The 25,946-nt window shown below is 41.4% G+C and overlaps 1 protein-coding gene across 8 annotated transcripts in view; it reads left to right on the top strand.

The window, feature by feature from the left end:
• The window catches only part of LOC5572256 (signal transducer and transcription activator), a 331,142-nt gene that overhangs the window by 263,495 nt on the left and 41,701 nt on the right, over window positions 1–25,946 (top strand). For 7 of the 8 annotated variants that reach the window (XM_021839340.1, XM_021839341.1, XM_021839339.1 and 4 more), the window contains 5 exons: window positions 2,555–3,528; window positions 3,627–3,750; window positions 3,833–3,956; window positions 11,905–12,394; window positions 12,454–12,793. In XM_021839340.1, the coding sequence (XP_021695032.1) occupies window positions 2,555–3,528; window positions 3,627–3,750; window positions 3,833–3,956; window positions 11,905–12,394; window positions 12,454–12,793 (2,052 nt within the window). The remainder of the gene's footprint in view (window positions 1–2,554; window positions 3,529–3,626; window positions 3,751–3,832; window positions 3,957–11,904; window positions 12,395–12,453; window positions 12,794–25,946) is intronic. The other variant, XM_021839338.1, reaches the window with a different exon arrangement.

Below are 25,946 nucleotides of genomic sequence, written 5' to 3'. Positions count from 1 at the left end.
TTTTTTTTCATTTCAATGCAAAAATAAACACTTTTAAGTGCATCTCGAAGAAAAAATCAAATATGTTCACTTGATTATTAAAGTAAAATTCTTAAAAATAATATCAATTTTAAATCATTTTCGAAATCGGAAAAATGGCGGATATCAAAAATGTTTGAGGTTTTATTATTTCATTCTTATTTTTTAATGAGAGATGTAGCCATTTTCAATTTAAAATAGTCTATCAATACTGTATAAGCATTGAACTAAAGAAACAAAAAATACTTCAGTGTTTTTTTTTTAAAGATTATCATTACATAATAGTAGCATTTCTAACTATAGGTCACTTTATTTCTATTCGCCCACTTTTTCTGTTCAACTGTTTTTACGACATCTTTATATAAAATTAATAGAGGATGGGTTTCATCGTGTAACTTAGTGCACTCATTATGAACAATGCTCGCTTTCAAAACACATTACAAGCGTGAAGATGCTGGCGATGACGGAGGGCGCTCTCCATTCAATTTTCTGGTTGTCATCTAATTGACCATCACAAGTACCACCACGCTAATGCTGTATGTGAAAAGCGAGATTTTGACCCAGGAAACAACAAAAAACAACAGCGTGAGTGTCAACTTGAAAAAACTTCCTACCGTCAGCCGTCTGAAAAATCACGCTTGCACTTCACACCACAAGCGCGGTGATGCTAAAAGCGCGAATGCCAAAAGAGAGCAAGCAAAATGAATCTCTCTCGTGGACTGATTTCTCTCTTGTCTTCCCATCCGCACGCTCGCACGGATCGAATTTGTTGATGTAGCAAAACTGTGCACCGGTCAAAGTTGACGCTTTGGCTACTTACACACTGGCATTTGTAGTTCAAAAAGCATTCTACCACATATACATGAGCGCGCGTCGCATGAAACTTTTGCATTTTTTTGCATAGCAAACATTTAGCAGTTGATATGTGAAAATTGCGTCGCAAGCTATTAGCAATAAAGGTAATTGAAACAGGCTAAATTTTGTTAAAATAATTAATAAAAAGAACTTTTAAAAGCAGTGTATATTGTATGTGGTCAGGATGAACAAGTTGCCACCTGTGCAGTGCACATGTTGCACATGCGGACGCGACGCCTCTGAATAAATCCAAAAGAATCCTGTTCAGAATTCCGTAAGGAAACTACACGGAAAACATCTGTACTCGCATCCACTAACAGTTGTCATGAACACGAGAACAAGCAAAAATACACCGTGAACCAGATCATGATTGGATGAATGTGTTGCCTGGTTCCGAAAACGTTCATGATAACGCGACGGTAGATCATGGTGTATTTTTGACAGTTCATGTTTCCCGGAATTCTTTTTCGAGCGTATATATAGAATTCCGACAGAATTCTGTTCAGGATTCCGACCGAACGTAATTCAGGATTCCGACAGAAACTTGTTCAGGATTTTGACGGAGTTTTGTTCAGGACTCCTACAGCATCATGTTGAGGATTGCAACAGAATCCTATAGCGAATTTTGTCGAAATTCTGTTCAAAGTTTCGTCTGAATCCCGTTTAGGATTTCGACAGAAGCCCGTTCTGATCAAGATTCCGACGGAGTATTGTTCAGGATTCTAACAGAACCCTGTTAAAAAGAATAAGTTTGAGGGTTCCAACAGAATCCTGTTCAGATTTCGACATATTCTTGTGCAGGATTTCGACAGACTTTTTTCTGTTTTTTGAATCTGTTCAGGGTTTCAATCGAGTCCTATTCAGTTCTCAGTAAAGATTCTGACAGAACCCTGTTCAGGATTTCGGCCGAATCATGTTCAAAATACCGACGAATTTTCGTTCAGGTTTCCGACAGAATTCTGTTAAAGACCAAATTGAAATTTTCCAACAGAATCTTTTAGGCAATTCCGATGCAATCCTGTTCGGGATTTCCACAAAATCTTGTTTAAGATTTCGACATTTAAATAGAATCTGTTTAAGAAAGAGTTTTGACAGAATCTTGTTCAGGATTTCAACAGAATACTGTTTAGGATTTCGTCAGAATTCTGTTCAAGATTCCGACGGAATTTCGTTCAGGATTCCAACAGTACCCTGTTAAGAAAATTATGTTGAGGATTCCAACAAAATCCTGTTAAGAATTCCGACATAATCTTGAGCAGGATTCCGACAGAATCTTGTTCAAGATTTCGAAAGATATTTGATCAGGATTTCAATAGGATCTTGTTCAGAGTTTCGACAGGATTCATTTCACTATTTAGATAGAAATCCTGTTCAGGATTGCGATATAATTCTATTCTGGACTACGATAGAATTCTGTTCAGAATTCCCAATGAATCCTGTTCAGAATTTTTACTGTATTCGATTCAAGATTTTGTCTAAATATTGCTCAAGATTGCGACTTCCTTGTTCAGAACTTCAGGGAAAAAAATAGTTCGGACCGAATCCTGTTTAGGATTTCAACAATCCTATTCTGGAGTCCAACAGAGATCTGTTCAAAAATCCAACTGTATTACTTTTTGGATTCCACCTTAGATCTTCCACTGTTGAATCTCATAATTCGTCATCGTCCATTCCCTTACAGAAACGTCCCAGTCTACCAGCACGAACAGGACAGCGCCTACGAGCAGGAAGCTGCCACCTTCCTCAACCAGCTAATCAACGAGCTCGAGCGGACGGCCATCAACCTCCCGGAGGACAACGTCACCGGCCGGATCCGCCTGAACGAGTCAGCCCGGAACTTCCGCCAACTATTTTCGCACAATCCCGTCCAGCTGTACTCACATCTGATCAATTGCCTCCAGCGGGAACGGCAGTGCATAGCCTACCCGGAAGAATGCGTCAACGTGCAGGATCCGGAAATTGCCGAAGTCATCAACGGTCTCCAGCAGCTGCAGATGTTAGTCCGGGCCAATGAAAACGACAACCGCAATCTGGTCAAAGACTACGAGCATCTGCTGCTCGAAATTCACGAAATTACCAAGAACAAAGCACAGATGGAAGCCATCGATAATGCCCAGCTGCGAGAGCACGCGCGGGCCGCTCTGGTCCAGCAGGAACGGAACGTAAACGAAACGGTAACCCTCATCACCGGCAAACGCCTGAATTTGGTCGACAACTTCCGCAAAACGATCCAGCTAACTTCGCAAGTGCAGGAAAAAGTTCTGCACAAGTACCTGACACAGTGGAAGATCAACCAGGGCTTCGCCGGGAACGGGGCGTCCGGTATGAGCGCCAGCAATTTGGACACCATCCAGGCGTGGTGTGAAAACCTGGCGGAAATCATCTGGAATACCAAGGACCAAATCCGGTTGGCGATGAAGAACAAATCCAAGCTCAACATAGAGGAGCCCAACTTGCCCGACTTCCTGCCCCAGTCGCTGGTCGAGGTGACCAATCTGCTGAAGGCCCTCATCACCACAACCTTCATCATCGAGAAGCAACCGCCGCAGGTGATGAAGACCAACACCCGGTTCGCGGCGACCGTCCGGCTTCTGATCGGCAACACGCTCAACATCCGCATGAGCAACCCGTTGGTTCGGGTTTCGATCATTTCAGGTAAGCCACACACTCTCTTATCCGGTCCATTGAGCCGCGGCAAATTGATCGACTTTCGGGTGCTTTTCCACCATCCCCTTTTTCGCCCTCTCGAACAGAAGCACAAGCACAGGCCACGCAGCAGTCCAACAAGGCGTCGGAGCAGTCGTGCGGAGAGATCATGAATAATACAGGAAATCTAGAGTACAACGAAACCACGAAGCAGTTATCGGTTAGTTTTAGGTGAGTTTGGGGGAGTGGGGGGAGGATCTTCTGGGAAGATGGATCGACTCTAATGATGTTGTTTACGTCTGGTCCATTTTAGGAATATGCAGCTTAAGAAAATCAAGCGAGCGGAAAAGAAGGGCACCGAGAGCGTGATGGACGAGAAGTTCGCTTTGCTGTTCCAGTCAAGCTTTGCAGTTGGGCATGGCGATTTAGTCTTTTCGGTAAGTCTTGTTTGTATACTCTTGTCGGCGCTCCGATTAACTCATTTACTTTTTGTTGTGTAAGTAACATTAAACTCCAATCGTTATTGAGCTTAGAATACTGTATACGACATTCCATAACTTGTACATCATGATTCTAAACGAAACCCCTCTCTATATTAGATATTTAATTCAACTTGGGATTCTATTTGAATTCTTTACCTTAAATCCTGAACAGGATTCTTTTTAAATTCTGAGAAGGATTCTGTTCGAATCCTGAGCAGGTTTTTTTTGTATCCTTAGCATGATTCTCTTCGAATCCTGAGCAAGGTTCTCTTCGAATTCTTAGAAGGACTCTCTCGAATCCTGAGAATGATTTTCTTCAAATCCTGAGAAGAATTCTCTTCGAATCCTGAGAAGGGTTCTCTTCGATTACTGAGCAGGATTCTATTAGAATCCAGAGAAGGATCCTGTTCGAATCCTGAGCTGGATTCTGTAAGAATCCTGAGATGGATTCTGTAAGAATCCTGAGCTGGATTCTGTAAGAATCCTGAGCTGGATTCTGTAAGAATCCTGAGCTGGATTCTGTAAGAATCCTGAGCAAGATTCTGTTCGAATTCTGAGCAGGATTATGTTCGAATTCTGAGCAGGATTATGTAAGAATCCTGAGCAGGATTCTGTTCGAATCCTGAGCACGATTCTGTTCGAATCCTTAACAGGTTTCTGTTCGAATCCTGAGCAGGATTCTGTTCGAAGCCTGTGCAAGATTCTGTTCAAAGCCTGTGCTGGATTCTGTTCGAATCCTGAGCAGGATTCTGCTCGAATCCTGAGCAGAATTCTGTTCGAATCCTGAGCAGAATTCTGTTCGAATCCTGAGCAGGATTCTGCTCTAATCCTGAGCAGGATTTTGCTCGAACCCTGAGCAGGATTCTGTTCGAACCCTGAGCAGAATTCAGTTCGAATCCTGAGCAGGGTTTTGTTCGAATCCTGGGCAGGATTTTGTTCGAATCCTGGGCAGGATTTTGTTCGAATCCTGGGCAGGATTTTGTTCGAATCCTGAGCAGGATTTTGTTCGAATCCTGAGCAGGATTCTGTTCGAATCCTGAGCAGGACTCTGTTAGAATCCTGAGCAGGATTCTGTTAGAATCCTGAGTAGGTTTCTGTTAGAATCCTGAGCTGGATTCTGTTAGAATCCTGAGCAGGATTCTGTTGGAATCCTGAACAGGATTCTGTTGGAATCCTGAGCAGAATTCTGTTCGAATCCTGAGCAGGATTCTGCTCTAATCCTGAGCAGGATTTTGCTCGAACCCTGAGCAGGACTCTGTTCGAACCCTGAGCAGAATTCAGTTCGAATCCTGAGCAGGGTTTTGTTCGAATCCTGAGCAGGATTTTGTTCGAATCCTGAGCAGAATTCTGTTCGAATCCTGAGCAGGACTCTGTTAGAATCCTGAGTAGGTTTCTGTTAGAATCCTGAGCTGGATTCTGTTAGAATCCTGAGCAGGATTCTGTTGGAATCCTGAACAGGATTCTGTTGGAATCATGAGCAGGATTCTGTTGGAATCCTGAGCAGGATTCTGTTCGAATCCTGAGCAGGACTCTGTTAGAATCCTGAGTAGGTTTCTGTTAGAATCCTGAGCAGGATTCTGTTCGAATCCTGAGCAGGATTCTGTTCGAATCCTGAGCAGGATTCTGTTCGAATCCTGAGCAGGATTCTGTTCGAATCCTGAGCAGGATTCTGTTCAAATCCTGAGCAGGATTCTGTTCGAATCCTGAGCAGGATTTTGTTCGAATCCTGAGCAGGATTTTGTTCGAATCCTGAGCAGGATTTTGTTCGAATCCTGAGCAGGATTCTGTTCAAATCCTGAGCAGGATTCTGTTCGAATCCTGAGCAGGATTTTGTTCGAATCCTGAGCAGGATTTTGTTCGAACCCTGAGCAGGATTTTGTTCGATTCCTGAGCAGGATTTTGTTCGAATCCTAAGCAGGATTTTGTTCGAATCCTGAGCAGGATTCTGTTCAAATCCTGAGCAGGATTCTGTTCGAATCCTGAGCAGGATTTTGTTCGAATCCTGAGCAGGATTTTGTTCGAATCCTGAGCAGGATTTTGTTCGAATCCTGAGCAGGATTTTGTTCGAATCCTGAGCAGGATTTTGTTCGAATCCTGAGCAGGATTTTGTTCGAATCCTGAGCAGGATTCTGTTAGAATTCTGAGAAGGATTCTGTTCGAATCCTGAGCAGGATTTTGTTCGAATCCTGAGCAGGATTCTGTTCGAATCCTGAGCAGGATTCTGTTAGAATTCTGAGAAGGATTCTGTTCGAATCCTGAGCAGGATTTTGTTCGAATCCTGAGCAGGATTTTGTTCGAATCCTGAGCAGGATTCTGTTAGAATTCAGAGAAGGATTCTGTTCGAATTCTCAGCAAGATTGTGCTCGAATCCTGAGCAGGATTCTGCTCGAATCCTGAGCAGGATTTTGTTCGAATCCTGAGCAGGATTCTGTTCGAATCCTGAGCAGGATTTTGTTCGAATCCTGAGCAGGATTTTGTTCGAATCCTGAGCAGGATTTTGTTCGAATCCTGAGCAGGATTCTGTTCGAATCCTGAGCAGGATTTTGTTCGAATCCTGGGCAGGATTTTGTTCGAATCCTGGGCAGGATTTTGTTCGAATCCTGAGCAGGATTTTGTTCGAATCCTGAGCAGAATTCTGTTCGAATCCTGAGCAGGACTCTGTTAGAATCCTGAGTAGGTTTCTGTTAGAATCCTGAGCTGGATACTGTTAGAATCCTGAGCAGGATTCTGTTGGAATCCTGAACAGGATTCTGTTGGAATCATGAGCAGGATTCTGTTGGAATCCTGAGCAGGATTCTGTTCGAATCCTGAGCAGGACTCTGTTAGAATCCTGAGTAGGTTTCTGTTAGAATCCTGAGCAGGATTCTGTTCGAATCCTGAGCAGGATTCTGTTCGAATCCTGAGCAGGATTTTGTTCGAACCCTGAGCAGGATTCTGTTCGAATCCTGAGCAGGATTTTGTTCGAATCCTGAGCAGGATTTTGTTCGAATCCTAAGCAGGATTTTGTTCGAATCCTAAGCAGGATTTTGTTCGAATCCTGAGCAGGATTCTGTTCAAATCCTGAGCAGGATTCTGTTCGAATCCTGAGCAGGATTTTGTTCGAATCCTGAGCAGGATTTTGTTCGAATCCTGAGCAGGATTTTGTTCGAATCCTGAGCAGGATTTTGTTCGAATCCTGAGCAGGATTCTGTTAGAATTCTGAGAAGGATTCTGTTCGAATCCTGAGCAGGATTTTGTTCGAATCCTGAGCAGGATTCTGTTCGAATCCTGAGCAGGATTCTGTTAGAATTCTGAGAAGGATTCTGTTCGAATCCTGAGCAGGATTTTGTTCGAATCCTGAGCAGGATTTTGTTCGAATCCTGAGCAGGATTTTGTTCGAATCCTGAGCAGGATTTTGTTCGAATCCTGAGCAGGATTTTGTTCGAATCCTGAGCAGGATTTTGTTCGAATCCTGAGCAGGATTTTGTTCGAATCCTGAGCAGGATTTTGTTCGAATCCTGAGCAGGATTCTGTTCGAATCCTGAGCAGGATTCTGTTCGAATCCTGAGCAGGATTCTGTTCGAATCCTGAGCAGGATTCTGTTCGAATCCTGAGCAGGATTCTGTTAGAATTTTGAGAAGGATTCTGTTCGAATCCTGAGCAGGATTTTGTTCGAATCCTGAGCAGGATTCTGTTCGAATCCTGAGCAGGATTTTGTTCGAATCCTGAGCAGGATTTTGTTCGAATCCTGAGCAGGATTTTGTTCGAATCCTGAGCAGGATTTTGTTCGAATCCTGAGCAGGATTTTGTTCGAATCCTAAGCAGGATTTTGTTCGAATCCTGAGCAGGATTCTGTTCGAATCCTGAGCAGGATTCTGTTCGAATCCTGAGCAGGATTCTGTTAGAATTCTGAGAAGGATTCTGTTCGAATCCTGAGCAGGATTTTGTTCGAATCCTGAGCAGGATTCTGTTCGAATCCTGAGCAGGATTCTGTTCGAATCCTGAGCAGGATTCTGTTCGAATCCTGAGCAGGATTCTGTTCGAATCCTGAGCAGGATTCTGTTCGAATCCTGAGCAGGATTCTGTTCGAATCCTGAGCAGGATTCTGTTCGAACCCTGAGCAGGATTCTGTTAAAATTCTGAGAAGGATTCTGTTCGAATCCTGAGCAGGATTTTGTTCGAATCCTGAGCAGGATTCTGTTCGAATCCTGAGCAGGATTTTGTTCGAATCCTGAGCAGGATTTTGTTCGAATCCTGAGCAGGATTTTGTTCGAATCCTGAGCAGGATTTTGTTCGAATCCTGAGCAGGATTTTGTTCGAATCCTGAGCAGGATTTTGTTCGAATCCTGAGCAGGATTTTGTTCGAATCCTGAGCAGGATTCTGTTCGAATCCTGAGCAGGATTCTGTTCGAATCCTGAGCAGGATTCTGTTCGAATCCTGAGCAGGATTTTGTTCGAATCCTGAGCAGGATTCTGTTAGAATCCTGAGCAGGATTCTGTTAGAATTCTGAGAAGGATTCTGTTCGAATCCTGAGCAGGAATCTGTTCGAATCCTGAGCAGGATTCTGTTCGAATCCTGAGCAGGATTTTGTTCGAATCCTGAGCAGAATTTTGTTCGAATCCTGAGCAGGATTCTGTTAGAATCCTGAGCAGAATTCTGTTCGAATCCTGAGCAGGATTCTGTTAGAATTCAGAGAAGGATTCTGTTCGAATTCTCAGCAAGATTGTGCTCGAATCCTGAGCAGGATTCTGCTCGAATCCTGAGCAGGATTTTGTTCGAATCCTGAGCAGGATTCTGTTCGAATCCTGAGCAGGATTTTGTTCGAATCCTGAGCAGGATTTTGTTCGAATCCTGAGCAGGATTTTGTTCGAATCCTGAGCAGGATTTTGTTCGAATCCTGAGCAGGATTTTGTTCGAATCCTGAGCAGGATTTTGTTCGAATCCTGAGCAGGATTTTGTTCGAATCCTGAGCAGGATTTTGTTCGAATCCTGAGCAGGATTCTGTTCGAATCCTGAGCAGGATTCTGTTCGAATCCTGAGCAGGATTCTGTTCGAATCCTGAGCAGGATTCTGTTAGAATTTTGAGAAGGATTCTGTTCGAATCCTGAGCAGGATTTTGTTCGAATCCTGAGCAGGATTCTGTTCGAATCCTGAGCAGGATTTTGTTCGAATCCTGAGCAGGATTTTGTTCGAATCCTGAGCAGGATTTTGTTCGAATCCTGAGCAGGATTTTGTTCGAATCCTGAGCAGGATTTTGTTCGAATCCTAAGCAGGATTTTGTTCGAATCCTGAGCAGGATTCTGTTCGAATCCTGAGCAGGATTCTGTTCGAATCCTGAGCAGGATTCTGTTAGAATTCTGAGAAGGATTCTGTTCGAATCCTGAGCAGGATTTTGTTCGAATCCTGAGCAGGATTCTGTTCGAATCCTGAGCAGGATTCTGTTCGAATCCTGAGCAGGATTCTGTTCGAATCCTGAGCAGGATTCTGTTCGAATCCTGAGCAGGATTCTGTTCGAATCCTGAGCAGGATTCTGTTCGAATCCTGAGCAGGATTCTGTTCGAACCCTGAGCAGGATTCTGTTAAAATTCTGAGAAGGATTCTGTTCGAATCCTGAGCAGGATTTTGTTCGAATCCTGAGCAGGATTCTGTTCGAATCCTGAGCAGGATTTTGTTCGAATCCTGAGCAGGATTTTGTTCGAATCCTGAGCAGGATTTTGTTCGAATCCTGAGCAGGATTTTGTTCGAATCCTGAGCAGGATTTTGTTCGAATCCTGAGCAGGATTTTGTTCGAATCCTGAGCAGGATTTTGTTCGAATCCTGAGCAGGATTTTGTTCGAATCCTGAGCAGGATTTTGTTCGAATCCTGAGCAGGATTTTGTTCGAATCCTGAGCAGGATTCTGTTCGAATCCTGAGCAGGATTCTGTTCGAATCCTGAGCAGGATTCTGTTCGAATCCTGAGCAGGATTCTGTTCGAATCCTGAGCAGGATTCTGTTCGAATCCTGAGCAGGATTCTGTTCGAATCCTGAGCAGGATTCTGTTCGAACCCTGAGCAGGATTCTGTTAAAATTCTGAGAAGGATTCTGTTCGAATCCTGAGCAGGATTTTGTTCGAATCCTGAGCAGGATTCTGTTCGAATCCTGAGCAGGATTTTGTTCGAATCCTGAGCAGGATTTTGTTCGAATCCTGAGCAGGATTTTGTTCGAATCCTGAGCAGGATTTTGTTCGAATCCTGAGCAGGATTTTGTTCGAATCCTGAGCAGGATTCTGTTCGAATCCTGAGCAGGATTTTGTTCGAATCCTGAGCAGGATTCTGTTAGAATCCTGAGCAGGATTCTGTTAGAATTCTGAGAAGGATTCTGTTCGAATCCTGAGCAGGAATCTGTTCGAATCCTGAGCAGGATTCTGTTCGAATCCTGAGCAGGATTTTGTTCGAATCCTGAGCAGAATTTTGTTCGAATCCTGAGCAGGATTCTGTTAGAATCCTGAGCAGAATTCTGTTAGAATTCTGAGAAGGATTCTGTTGGAATCCTGAACAGGATTCTGCTCGAATCCTGAGCAGGATTCTGCTCGAATCCTGAGCAGGATTTTGTTCGAATCCTGAGCAGGATTCTGCTCGAATCCTGAGCAGGAGTCTGCTCGAATCCTGAGCAGGATTCTGCTCGAATCATGAGCAGGATTCTGCTCGAATCATGAGCAGGATTCTGTTCGAATCCTGAGCAGGATTCTATTCGAATCCTGAGCAGGATTCTGCTCGAATCCTGAGAAGCATTCTCTCCGAATCCTGAGCAGGATTCTTTTCGATTTCTGAGCAGGATTCTTTTCGATTTCTGAGCAGGATTCTGTTCGAACCCTGAGCAGGATTCTGTTCGAATCCTGAGAACGATTCTGTTCGAATCCTTAGTATGATTCTGTTCGATCCTGATAAGGGTTCTCTTCTTATCCTAAGCAAGACTCTCTTCGAATTCTTAGAAGGATTCTCTTCGTATCTTGAGAATGATTCTCTTCAAATCCTGAGAATGGTTTACTTCAAATCCTGAGAAGAATTCTCTTCGAATCCGGAGAAAGATTCTGTTCGAATCCTGAGAAGGATTCTGCTCGAATCCTGAAAAAGATTCTTCTCAAATTCTGAGCAGCTCGAATGTTTCTTCTGATTCCACTCGAATCATGTCCCGGTTTTCGAGTTTGTTCGTGTTCTTCTCAGTATGTCGTATTCTGCTCGAATTGTGTTCAGATTTCCGGTCCAATTCTCTTCCGAATACAGATTAGGATCACATTTGAATGCTGTTCAGGATCCCGCTCAAATCCTGTTTTGGGTTCTGCCCGAATTCTATTCAAGATTTCGATCGATTTCTGTTTAGAATTCCGCTTGAATTCTGTTCGAATTATGTTTAGAATGCTGAATCTTGTTCAGAATTCTGCTCGTATCGTGTTCTAGATGGGCGTAGCCGGGAATAGCAGTACTCATGATTACGGTATTTTTGTTTAACATTGGATTAAGGTTCACTCCAGCGCTTCGCTCCTGAAAGCAGTCTTGATGAGATTAGTAAGGAATCCTGCAGTTCTACTCGAATCCTGTTCAAGATACCGCTCGAATCTGGTTCAGGATTCTGGTAAAATTTTGTTCAGAATTCCGCTTGAATCCTTTCCAGGTTTTTGCTCGAATTATTTTTTAGTATTCAGCTCGAATATTTTTTTTACAATTCTGCTAGAATTATTTTCAAATTATGCTCGAATGCTGTTCAGGATTCTTTTTAAATCCTGTTTCAGGATACCATTCCAATTCCTCTAGGGATTCTACTCGAATTCCTCTCAGATTTCTACTCGATCTCTGCTGAGTGCTACGTTTTGATACGTAATCGGACATTCGAACCATTAGCCGTCCCTGATATCTGATTAAAATGTCTATCCGAATGACCCGCAGGTTTGGACGATCTCACTTCCGGTGGTCGTGATCGTGCACGGCAACCAGGAACCCCAGTCGTGGGCCACCATCACCTGGGACAACGCGTTCGCCGATATCAACCGGGTGCCGTTCCACGTGCCGGACAAGGTGTCCTGGAACCTGCTGGCCGAGGCCCTGAACACGAAATTCCGCGCCTCGACGGGCCGCTCCATGACGCCGGAGAACATGCACTTCCTGTGCGAGAAAGCGTTCCGCGCCAACCTGCAGTATCCGGTTTCGAACGATCTGACCATCACGTGGTCCCAGTTCTGCAAGGAACCGCTGCCCGACCGGACCTTCACCTTCTGGGAGTGGTTCTACGCGGCGATGAAGGTCACCCGGGAGCACCTGCGCGGACCCTGGAACGACGGCAGCATCGTCGGCTTCATCCACAAGTCTAAAGCCGAAGACTATCTGCTCAAGTGCTCGCGTGGAACCTTCCTGCTGCGGTTCTCCGACAGTGAGCTGGGTGAGTGTTCTGAAAGGAGGTCAGTATTGGGATGATTTGACCGATTATTTCGTTCGCAGGTGGCATCACAATCGCCTGGGTCAACGAGAGCAACGACGGCCAGCCGCAGATCCTGCACATCCAGCCGTTCACGGCGAAGGACTTCGCCACCCGGTCGCTGTCCGACAGGATCCGGGACTTCGAGGACCTGTTCTACCTGTATCCGAACAAACCGAAGAACGAGGCGTTCGATCGGTACACGACCCCGCCCGGACAGCCCCGGAATCGCAACTACATCCCGTCGGAGGTGCGGGCGGTGCTCATGCCGAGCAACAACAACCCGATCAGCTATCCGAACACGCCCAACTCGTACGGGCACCTGCAGTCGCCGGACGCGTCCCGGGACACTCCCACCAGCGGGTGAGTTTCGTTTTAGTTTTTCGGTGACAATGCTTTTTCTCACTTTGGCTGAATGTAGTTTCTTTCGGGTTTTTGTTTGCATGGATAGACTAATTCCTTTATCTAAACTTTTTCGCTGGGATAAGCTTAAGTTTCTGTAGTTCCACCAAATCACTTCCAAGCTCTTTTCATGATTTTTCTGTACGTCTTTACCTTACTTCGCTTACTATCTCTATGAAACATTTAACTAGTTTTTCAACTATGTAACCATTTGAGAGTTCATTAAGCTTACGTGAAGTTTTAGAGACTGTCTCGGTTCAGCTTCAATAGTGATCTGCTCAGAATTGCTTTGCGATTCCTGTTTAGGATAAACTTTCAAATCTTACTCTGGAATACCTTTGAATCTTTATTATGTCTGGTAAAAATCTTACTAGAATTACGTCTAGCATGGAAGGAACTCGTATGGTATAAAGTTATTTGGCGTAAGGTTATTGCACTTAAAGCCGTTTGGCATAGAGCCATTTTGCATAACCACTTTGAACACTCAGCGGTCATTTAGCACTAGTTCCGCTATAATTTTGCGGTTGTGCTACTTTTTCCCGAATGTCGTTTCTTCGAACTCCAGTTCCCCATATATCTCATTTCCCCGAATATCCCGTTTCCCCGAATAGCTCACTATCTCGAAATGTTTTTGCACTCATCTTTGTCAAAACTGTATACATTTTAAGCTGGTGAACGAATTGGTCATCTGATATGCACCCTTCTTTATTTATTTTTTGCTATTCTTCCGAGTTTACACCGTTCTCAGCATTCTTGGCAGCCGACAATGACCAAATACCTCATTCTTCTGATTACTCATCATTATTCCTAGTTCACCACCCTGTCACTGAAGACAATTCCTGCATATTTTTGAACTGTATCACTTTAAGGGGAAACGGGTCATTCCGGGAAATGGTATTCGGGAAAAGAGTCATTTGGTAAACTGGCGTTCAAGGAAACGACATTCGGAGATAAGTAGCATAATCTAATTATGCTCCTTTTGTTTTAATAGGCTGTTCTTCATCTTACCCCAAGTGATCTTTATGCCAAATGGCCCTTTGCCATTTAATTAATTATGCCAAATGAATTTATGCCAAACAACTCTATGCCAACCGCAGTGTTGTGAAAAACTCAATTTCTCACAACTCACGCTTGAGATTTATCATGTGTGAGTTGTCAATCATGCAACTCAGCAGTCAAAAAATCATGGATGAGTTGGCTCACCTTTTTAACTCATTGTCTCGTATTTCCACAGTTTACTCACACACGGCAATGATTTCTTGTTAGACTTGAAAAATTATGTGAATCCTTTCTAACGTAAACAACAACATTCGGGTTTCACCAGTTTTTGCCGGGTTTTGCGACTGAATCATTTTTTACGGTTTGAGTTGATTGAGTTGATTTTGCATCAAAATCTCAAGCTTGAGATTTACGAAGCAGATCTCTAATGAGTTTGCTCTCACGGGAGAGCGTATTGATTGAGATTTTGAGTGTGAGTCTATCAACACTGGCCAACCGACAAACGAATTTATGTAATTCAGGGTGGCCCTCTAAGCGTTTTTTTTTTTCAATGCTTGAAACTCTCAAATCTTCATTACTGAGCTCCCGATTTTTTCACCTTCGCTTCAGCCGTAAACCACGCTTACCCATATAATTTGAACTAGGTATAAGGCCTAAGCGGTGGTGAAGAACTCGCTTATAAGTCATTTTTCATAAGCATTTCTCATTGTAAGTTTCATGCCTCTCAATACGATTGAAACAATTCTGATACACCCTCTGTTCTCTCTGATTGTTACCTTTCTAATCCTCTGTCCTTTGGTATTGTGCTAGATTGTCGATCCTCTTTCCCTAGCTCCCTTTGATACTCTTCCACAGTAGACAAATCGTGTGTAGTTGGTCGTAAATGTTTAAAAAAACTACTGATTTTACTAACTTTCCAACCCCTTTCCCATACCCTAACACTCCAATCCGAAAAAAAACTAACATCCCGCCTTTCTCTGAACACCTTTCCCTGTGTAATTGCAGCTATCAGAATAGCACTATAATGCATCTCTAGTCACTAAATCTCTACTACTAACTCCGCTGCTGCAAGGCCGCTGTGTGCTGTTGAATATCGCTAGGCTTCGCCCAAACACTAAACTAACCACCACCACAACAACAACCACCAGCAGCGACAACAGCAACCGTGCAATCGAACTTGGATTGTCGAAACTAGTTAGTGAAATAAGAACGTAAATCATAAGACGAACCGAAGCAGTCGCGGAAGTTGGAGAAAATTACAGGGAAATATGTTGCAAGTGGAAGAAGGAAACGAAAAACACTGAACTAAAAAAGCGTAGCTACAATTTTAACTCTAGTCAAATTACATTAAAAAGAAGAAAAATTTATGAGCAGAGGTAGGTACACACACACACATACATATAGGACACCGAGACCAATACACAGCAAATTGATAGATGAAAAAGTTCAATGGAACATATTCAACCAAAAGTTCCAAACTCACAGAGCGAAAAAAATTCAGTGCACAGATGTGTTGAATGTGTCTTTCGAGCCGTCGAGCTCTCTGGAGAAAGGATCTTGTAAAAAACAGAAATCGATGGAAGGGAGGTAGACGATAACTTTCTATAATACTTTTGATAGGTTGCAGATGTACTATTTAAACTGACACTATACTTACACACTTACATTGGTTTGCCAGAAACTACCAGTCTTTGGGCAGCGCAGCATACCAACCCTGACATTTTTTCCATAGTTGGTTTGAAGAGTTCTAAAAGATTCACGAATTACGTTTTTTTTGAGTGGACGAAAATCTTCGAGGAAAGACGCATGGATTGAGAAAAAATATGGTCCACAGGTTTTTATATTTTAAAGTTTCACGTTCTGAAAGGTCAAAGAAGTTATCATATTTGAAGTCGGTCTACGAAGATATAAGAACTTGAAGTTCTAAAGGCCGCTTATATAAAAAAAATGCCGTAGGTCAATGTTGGGTAGAAAATTTAAACTATGAGATTCCTCCGTTCCTTTGGCCTATTTTTCCTTTTTGCATAAAAACGTTTCTCTTGAAGACATTTTACATAGAGATGTTTGGCATGATGAGCGTTTCGTATTAAGGATTTTCGGACAGGTAGCATTTTAAATTAGGCATATGATTATTCAAATGTCTGTTATGCGAAACATCCGTGTATGAAGCATTGGCATAGCGTTTACCAATTTGGTTCAAATTTATACAGCTGCTTCTGGAGATATAAAACAATAATTCAGGAAGCATTAATCCAGTTTGGCTCGTTCTTACAAAGCCAGACCATGTTTTTATTGAATAATCAAGAAAACAAGTAATATTTATTTATTTTATTTTCACCTTTTTTGACATGAAGTCACACAGACTGAATTACTGTACTACATAATTATCTCTAATTCTGCTACGAAATACACTTTATTTAGACAAGTTAAAATCGAATACATTGCTTTTGACGTTAAACACACGAAGACACGCATCGAACGGGTTATTCTGATCATAATTTGTTCTGTGGTACGGTATGGCCAGGAACGGGTAGTTCCGTAATTGTCGTGGTGGAATATTCAGCGGGACCTGTTCCAATAGTGCAGGGCTGTCAATGTTCCCTTGCATGACGTCGAAAATAAAGAGACACTGCATTTCCACGTGTCTACTCCTCAATGTTTGCAGGTCGATCAATCGACATCGATCAGGATAGGGCGGTAAGTTTGACGGATCATTCCACGGAAGAGTGCGCAGCGCAAACCGTATGTTTTTTTCCTGCACACGCTCAATGGCAAGGATATGCTTGGTGTAGTAGGGGCACCAAACTGGGACAGCATACTCTACAATACTACGCACCAAGGAACAATAAAGCGTTTTTAAGGCGTAGACATCGGTGAAGTCAGCAGCGGCTCCCATATGATCGTTGAATTTGAGCTTCGCATCGATGGTTACTCCCAGATCGCAGATTGAATCCACTCGCTCTATTATAACCGATCCGATGAAATAGTCGTGAATGACAGAGCGAATCCGGCGAGTAAAGGATATGACCTTGCACTTGCTACTGTACACACTCATTCCGTTGTTTCCCCACCAGATCAGTACAGTATTCACGTGCTCTTGCAGCATTACAAAATCGACTGATGAAGTTATGGTGCGGTACATCTTCAGATCATCAGCGAAGGAAAGACTAAATGATTAGGCAGCACAAAATGGAGACGCCACGGTAATTTGTGGCTTGGGCGTGATTTACAGATTTGTGAATCGGAATATAATGTAGGACCGCTTCCGTATTGTTGGAAATGTTCTTTCATGAATGGATCTGTTGAATATCAACGAAACAGGGTCGGCTAATACGGTAGAACAATTTTTCAGTAGAAGTGGAGGTATGGCATCAGCTCCCGGTCCTTTAGTGATATCGAGATCGTTGAATTCAGCACGTCGATCACAGAAAACTGAATTACAGGAAACGAGAAGTTAAACAATGGAATGTGGTGAAAGCAGTTGAGAGGGAGAGTTCGTTTGGTTGTACTGAAAACACTTTCGAAGAAAGACGCAAACAGATCCGCATCTTCTTCGTATGAACATGCTTGACATCCATTGAGTATAACGTTGCTAGGCACACGCTTGGTACTTTTTTGTTTCCTGACGATGTCCCAGAAGAACGTTGGATTTTGTTTCATTTTCGATTGAACCACGGAAATGTAATATTCAAAGGAAGATTTTAGAAGCGATTTGTACGCTGTCTCAAGTCGAGCAACTCTGGTCTCAACTCTATGAAGATTTTCTCGTTCGCTTTCAGATCTCGTATGGAAAAATGGTTTCCGTGCCTTTCTAAGAATATTTCTTGAATTCCGCAGTTTGTTGCTCCACCATGGTTTGTTGTACATGGAATTAAGCTTTTATTCTCCGAAGAACGTAAATCTTGTCAAAGAATGCTGTTAACATTTCATCTACAGATGCACATTACTAAAGAAAATGTCAGTCGGTATCGACAAATGCAGCATTCAATACGTCGAAATCACAAGCGTTAAAATTGAAAGTGTGGATTTGATCCCATTCGTCAAGTTCTGAAAAGTTGTCACCACACTCCACTATCGTCAAGTAGTAAAATAAACGGTGCATGATGATTGTCCACAAGTAATAATGGAACAGGAGGTACAATGACATCGAGGGCTTCCGGTAGGCTGGTGAACGACAAATCCTTCGATCTGCCATTCACGTTCACAAGATTGTTTATTTGTTGTAAACCAATTGAGAATAAAGTTTCGATAAGCAACTGCTCTGATTCAGAAGAAATGTGCAATGGAATGCAGCAATTGGAATCTTCGTCGCATTGCCATCGCAGATTAGGAAGATTGAAATCTCCAACCGAGAGAATCACATCCGAACTAGATGACAATTTCGCTATGTGTTCTACTGCGTCAGCGTGGGCTGAATAGAGTTCGGCGATCGAGGCTGGCGGGAGGTATATAGCCACGATATACAATGAGCGATGTTCCAATGCAACACGAACGGCTATCTGCTCAAGATGTGTACAATTTGGCAACGAAATGGATTCGCATTTATGATGACTTTTGACGCAACCAATACCCCACCTCCTCTTGAATAGCTACTGGTGAAATCACTATGGTCGCAACGAAATATTTCATATTCTGTCGAAATTTCTGCGTTGTTTATATCCGGTCGTATCCATGTCTCCGTAAAAACCAAAGCTGGCTCATTATTCTCTGTAGCCAGGAGGAGCTGAACCCGCCTTGGTCACAGCTCGAAAAAAGCAAGCATAGCCGAGAAATTTTGGTACGCAAACCTCTAACGTTCTGGTAATAAACGGACAGAAGACGGTGGGTTGGTTGAACGTTCAGTCCGGCGTTAGTTGAATGTGAAGGCCACTGTTGGTTCGATGCAACTTGTAGAGTATCATCAGGTGTTGATCGGGAAGTTGTCAGTTCACTGGAAGTGATGGATGGAAGTGATGAGACCGGAAGAGAATTGCACAAAACATCATTGTACTTGTCTGCGTTGACAGTTTGAAAGACCTCCACCCAATATTAAACACAGGAACGGGATGATTGCTGGACGCTGGCAGGATGGGCTCGACTGTGATGAAAGGATTGGAGGCTTCCATAAGACTTGCAGGCGTGCATTCCGGTGTAGCTAGTGACGGTGATTTAGTTGGCGGTTTGTCAATTGGCTGTACTCGTTTGAAGCATCAGGAATAACACAAAATTGGAGATAACTATCGATGGGATACTTGCCAGTAAAAAGAGTGTGGAAGACCCCGTCTCCAGACCCATACACAGGACCAGGACGACTATAGAGCACTGGCGGGAATTGCTCGACTGTGATGGGAGGATACCCAAGTAACAATGAAAGCTGAACAGCAAGAGTATTTGCTGAACAATGGCTGATTAATGGTGTACAAGGCTGAACACCATGTCAGCTGAACAATAATTTGAAGAAAAGCTTATTAAACACTCTTATTCAGCAGTATACGCAAAGCTGAATATCAAGTTGAACAAGCTATTTTTCATCTACAATTTTAACTTTTGTTCAGCCAACCTGCATGGCGCTGATTAAAGGTTATTTAAAGCTTCAATCAAATCAACAGCCATTGTCGAAAAATTGTACAGCTGTAGGTCGACAAAAATATATACACCAACGTTTGGGTAACACACTAAATTAATTATAAAACTGTTTCATCGAACTCATCGATAAAACATTTTTTACATCCCGAAGTGCCGGAATCGGCATCGATGACCTTGGGCAACAACAAAATAGAACACTACACTCGCGAAGATTTCTTTGTCACATCTTTAATAAACTATACGAAATTGAAATCATTATCAACTTGCGTTGACAACACTGCTGTTTAAGTAATTGAAGATTATCTGGGATTCTATTTTGAAATAAAAATCACAACAATCTTTTGACAGCTAGCTTAAGTGATTTTGCATAGCACTGATATCACTTCTCCAGCCTCAATGCAGTTTTTAACATAACCCTTATTCAGACAAGTCAAAAAGTTATTCCCTTGCTTTTAATGATGTTCACACAGTCTCATGTGGAGCAGATGTCATAAATCAGTGAATCCCGGTTCAATTCTCAAATGTTCATATTTACTAATCTTCATCTTTCGATTCCAGCACACATCTCCATTAAGTATTTGAAATTGTTAGTTGCGTTGATAAAATCCAAAACTATGCACCTGTAATTTGTTTTAATTTTTTTTGGTTTATTGTTGAATAATGGATGAATAAGCGATTGTTAAGCTTTCTAATGTTACCGTCTGTTCTAAAAATAGAACTATCATTATTAAAAGGGGCTTGAATAAGCGCATGATAGACCTTTATTCAGCCTTCCATAAAGTTTCAATTAAGCTTAAGGTTGAATAAAATCGCCAGAATTAGATGTTTAATAGCTGAACAACAGTGTGTGGAGGCTATGAACAGCTTTTGTTCAAACAAAGGCTGAATTAATTTAGTTATAACAGCGTTTAAGCAGCTTCAAATTGTTACCTGGGTAAGGGGCTTCCAAAACGCTAGATGTAATGCGTCCCGAGGCAAAGAGATTTAAGTAAGTGGTGTTGCTGGAGATGATTATGGCTGGGGCACTAGTAATGGTGTCGATGATCTCATAATTTTTGACGGAACCCGAAATCTTTGTACTCCGTAGTCCTCAAACTCGCGGAAAACCAAACCCCCAAGCCACGTGGAAGGATCAAGGGCTTTTTCTTTGAGCGAGGGGTTGAGGCCAATTCTGAAGGAAATGAATGAGAGTGAGCCTAACTTCTTTCCTTTAGGGATATTACGGGCGGATCCACGTCAATTTGAAGGCTATTTTTGACTAAAGCAGTCATTGATTCAACGGTGACATCAGGACGGATTCTTGATAGATACAACCAGAATTTTTCATCCACCATGTTGGGGCTAACGGAAATTGTGACGTCGTTTTCCTGTGCTTTTTTGCTCCCTACGAAGCAATTAGGAGCTCTAACTGAACAATCCATTTCACGAGGTCGTTTGGCAGCCCTTGGTTGCTTGATTGCAGGCCAACGTGTATTTGATGCCGGTGAAAATTGCGTATTTGGCTTGGAACGAATCTGCTTAATCTCAGTTCGTAACTCATTGATAGCAGCGGTCAAAGAGTTGATGCGCCTAACCGTAGGTAGTGTTGATGAGAATTGTACAGTATGGCCCATAAAAAAAGCGAAAATCCTCATATCATGTTTTATGATAGTTCTTACATAGAAAATGTGAATTAAACAAACATTTTATTCATTGCTTGTATTGTTTAATCTATTTAGACTCAGTTTTTTGCTTTGGATCATTTTGGAGAGCTTTGATTGAACCTTCATATAAGTGTGATAAGCGGGTCCATTTTGCTCAAAACCTATGAGCTAGTATTCATAAAAGTTGTCTCTAACCAAAGGAACAAATTTTATCCACAAAAATCTGTTATAGGCCTCCGTATTTAGTTTTTTTCAACTTTAACAAAGAATAAAGGCATATCAAACCTATAAGACGCAAATGCCATCAAAACTATGACCCTGCCAAAATATTTTATTGTGATCATGCAGGGTGTCGACTACCTGGAAAAACCTGGAAAGTCAGGGAATGTCAGGGAATTTATTTTTGACCTGGAAAGTCAGGGAAAATCAGGGAATTTCACTTGAGGTCAGGGAAAAAATATCAATACTACAACATCGAACGAGTTTATTATCTGCAAAGTAATTGATTATGCTTAATCAATACACCTTCAGCATGGCTTTGATTTGCAGCCGTGGACTTTAACCACTCGACTAAGGAACCAGGACCCAGAAAATTCTCCAGAAATTCTGAGGATGATTCTCAAAGTTCCTCGATTATTTTTAGTAATCCTGAAAATCATTGAAAAGCAGAAATTTCAGCAATATCATTTGAAATAATCTTGATAATCTATTCACCAGTGCTGGGAATGGTAATAGTAGTAGGCTTGAATTTCACGAAAATCACGTGGCTTCCAGTACAGTAGTGGGAATCTCATAGAGTAGCCTATGTTGGGTGCATGAATTTTCTAAAACGTTAGTGTCATTGAAGGCTCTAAATGTGGGAAATGCAGCGGAAAATAGAACATTTTTCTACAGTAATTTTGGGTTGCCCTTAGCAATGGGTGTTTTGCAATTTTCAAGGCTTTTTGCCTACAGCAGCGATGGACGTGAGTTTCACTGGCTTCGCTGACTGTGATTGGCTTTGTTTGGCTACTGTAGAGTGAATTTCAGAATTTTTCCCAGCCCTGCTATTGACAATTTGTGATATTACTTAGAGATACTCGTAGATGAGTTCTTAGAAGAGTTCCTCGTAGCATTGCTGAAGGTACGACAAGTACAAGAGAAACATTAGAAACCTTCTCATCAGCGCATTGTTCAAGCGCTGAATGCAATCCGTTAAGAATATTTAGATATTTTTTTCGTGGAGAAAAGCTAGGGGTTATTCATATCGAAATCCTAAAATATTAACTGTAGCTAATCATCGTGATGAATTATCAAAGATATTCTAAGGAAAAAATAAATAAAAACAATTTGGAAAAAAAATATGTTATCCTATAAAATATTTTTATAAACATTCCTGGAATAGTTCTAGGAAATCAAAATGCTATTTTCAGAAATATTTAAGACTGAAAAACATTCTCTAACAATTTTTAGAGAATCTTGGAGATGAGGAGCTTCTGGAGGAAATCTTTCAAGAGTTCATTGAGAAGTATTGAAGGAATATCTGAAAAAAATCTTAAGAATTTCAAGAAGAATTTCTGAGCAATCTATGTGGAATTCCTTGAAGCAATTCTCCAAGAAAATTTTATGGCAATGGCTAGAATTTTGCCTGGAAGAAGCCAAAAAGAAAGTTATCCCTTCCACTAAAAAAGTATGGTGGATGATCGTAATAGTGTTGCTTCTTGTATAAAAAAGGAAGGAGGACCAAAATTTTCGTTCATGCCTAAAATTTTAAATTAGGTCTGAGGTAGTTCACTAGCCGAGAACATCTTTGCGCATACGGATCTTCAAGTTTGAAATGTAAATAGATTCTCAATTGTTCAGTTTTATCATATCAACTTGAATAAACGTTCAAGAATGTCATCTGGCAGGTACATATATCTCAATAAAGCAAAAGCCTTTGATCAGTTTATTCATACGACCTATAACATAACGAATATGTATCTTCTTGTAAAAATTTTACTTATTTCGGTTCAAATTAATCAACTCAGTGGTCTGGAACTTTTCTGGAATAAGACTGGAAGGTCAGGGAAAGTCAGGGAATTTTATTTTCAAAATTGAGTAGACACCCTGTCATGAAAAACACGTTCTCTTAGAACTCCTCCATCCTCTGATACCAAACAAAATAAAATTTTCAACAATAAAGTGTGGTTTTCAATGGTGGAAAGTAAATCACCACAGTATACGACAATCAGATGCTGTTTCTAGCTTTGGGCGGACAAAACCTTTGAACTTCTTTGCTTTATTACATTATTTAGGACAGTGAGAAAAATATAACATAAATTGTCCTGGATAGCGAAGTTATGTCAGAATATACTACAATAATCAGAAATTACATACACTAGCAAAAACAATGAAAATAACGCTTGTGGATGCTATATTCATGATCAGAAAACTTTCAACATTTTTTTATGGGCCATACTGTAGTCTAAAGCACGCAAGCTCGTATGGAAGTTTGCGTTGGATTCCGTCAGATGTCGCTTCGGATGAAAAAATCGGCGAGAGGGTAGATAGAGGGACGAAGATTGTAACAACAGCAACAAAAACAGTCTGAATGTCCGAAAATTTGATGTGATTTTTTACACTACGACGCGTCGATTTCAGTAATCACAAACGAAATCAAGTAGAACTACACAGACAATGAGAACGACGTAATGAATTTAAGGGTTGTATTACACGGCTGAAAAGCTTGAAAATTCGCGCACGGTTATCACCAAGCTTACATATAGGCCAGTGATGCCAGAATTTGGGAAATATGTCTTGCAAAGAATTCTGAATCCAAGAGGTTTCCGAGCTTCTTCCAAGGGTTCGAAGCAACTTCCTCACAGGTATTTCAAGAATTCCTTCACGTATTTGTTGAGAAAAAGCTTTAGGGACTCTCCAATGATTGCCGCAGAGATTCTTCTAAGAATACAATCTGAGACTCGTCCAGGAATTCCTTCTGAAATTTATCCTAGGATTCGTCCCAAAACACCTCAAGCAAATATTCGAGAGACGCTCCAGGAGTCTAACACCGAAACTTCCAGTAATTTACATTGGATTTTCTTTGAAAGTTTCTTTACAGATTTCCTCCGTAGATTTTGACTAGTGATTGCTCCAGGTGTACCTCTAACAGGTTCCCCCAGCATTCCTACTAAAACTCTTCCAGGAAATCGCAGGGTTTTAAAATTTGTTGATGTATTTTGCAGGAAATCTTACAAGGATTCCTCTAGGAGTTCATACACTGATTTTTCCAATTATTTCTCCATAAATTCCCTTCACAATAAATCAAAATGGAGAAATATATTTCAAACCTTCCCATCGATTCTTTCAGTATGAACTTCCGGTGATCTATTAGTGATTCCTACATAAGTTTTTTCAGGATTCCCAAGAAAATATTTCAGAAATTTTTCTTTAAGAATTTCATTATGCAGAATACTATTCAGGTCGTGTTCTAGTTTTAGATTCTTGAATACTACTATCTAGATTTAGGAAATGGGATTGATGAATTTTGAATTAATTGTTGGCAGGGCCTAGGTTAAGTCAACAGCTGCAAAGCGAAGTCATACTTAGGATTTGGTCGATACATGTTTTTTTCGTTTTAGAAATAGAATATCACCGTTCATCTCACACGTAGGGATGAATCGGATAAATACTCGATACATTTCATACGATATCAAGTAAAATTGGAACCAATACTTTCCATTACGATACCTAGCAGGGATCGAATGAAACTACTTGAATCGAATGAGTACTTTCTCATGTACATTTTTGTAAAGACTGGTGCAGCCTTTGAAAATTCTTGTTTTATTTACGAAAATTTATCGGGAGTTTTGATTCAAAAGTATTTTTATTTTATGAATAAATCTTCAATGTGATTAATCTTTAATGCGATCAATGATTAATTAAAAACAGCTATCGAAATCGTTTTAGCTCTATGTTTTTTTTATACGATTCTTTCCACGATATTTTGTAGGTATCAATACTTTTCTCCGATACTACTATCAAATAAAAGTATCGATACCTTGAAGGTATGGTTTTATTCCTAATACAAAAGAAAACAATTGTAACTTAAGCATGGAAAGCTCTAAGTTGAGGCTGAGTAGCCCCGTCAAGTTTTGACAGACATGTTGATTTTGTAGCTTGCAATTTCAAAGTGATAAAACTCAGTCATCATAAGTAATATTGATTCTGAAAAGTATCACTACTTGCGCTCACATGCACAAAGTATGCTGATACTTTTTCAGCTATGTCAGTGCAAAACCAAGTGATATTCTTTAATTCGCAATCGTTAGACGAATTAGCCACAATCATCGATGCCCAGTACAAATTTCAATGACGGCCTACTTCACCTTATGAAATATGACAAGTGCTCTAAGAACAAGCTAAGGAACAGGCTTTGTCCCAGTTTGTATGGACGTGATTCCTAAAAAAAGAATAATGACCATAAATAACACCGTATTTACTAAATTCCACGAAAGTGTTCATATATTTATATTTTTCACCAGTCTTGTTTTCGAACCAATTATCGATCTCGCTTTTCTACCATTTCATATCTTGCGTTTAGTATCAGACAGGCGTAATTGCAGTAATCGGTTTCTCTCCTTAGATTTTCGGTTCGCATTAGTACAAAAGACAATTTACACCGTCTTCAGCCAAAGGCTGCACAGACTGAACATTCACGAACATTAGGCAACGGACAACACGGAACACCCAGTAGTCCAGTGATGAATTTTTCGTTTGACGAAAAGTTTTCACCGACTGGAGCGGGAATCGAACCCACGCTTCGTGGCACTCACAATACGCCTAAACGACTGACGCCGCTAACCGCACGGCCACGAAGCCCACCAAGTTCATTCGAAAGAAAAAAAAAGAACTGCTCGCGAGCATCAGAGTGCCGATTTACTCGC

The sequence above is a fragment of the Aedes aegypti genome, chromosome 1 (genome assembly GCF_002204515.2).
Source record: "Aedes aegypti strain LVP_AGWG chromosome 1, AaegL5.0 Primary Assembly, whole genome shotgun sequence".
Taxonomy (NCBI): Eukaryota; Metazoa; Arthropoda; class Insecta; order Diptera; family Culicidae; genus Aedes; species Aedes aegypti.
This window is presented reverse-complemented; position numbering and strand designations above follow the sequence as displayed.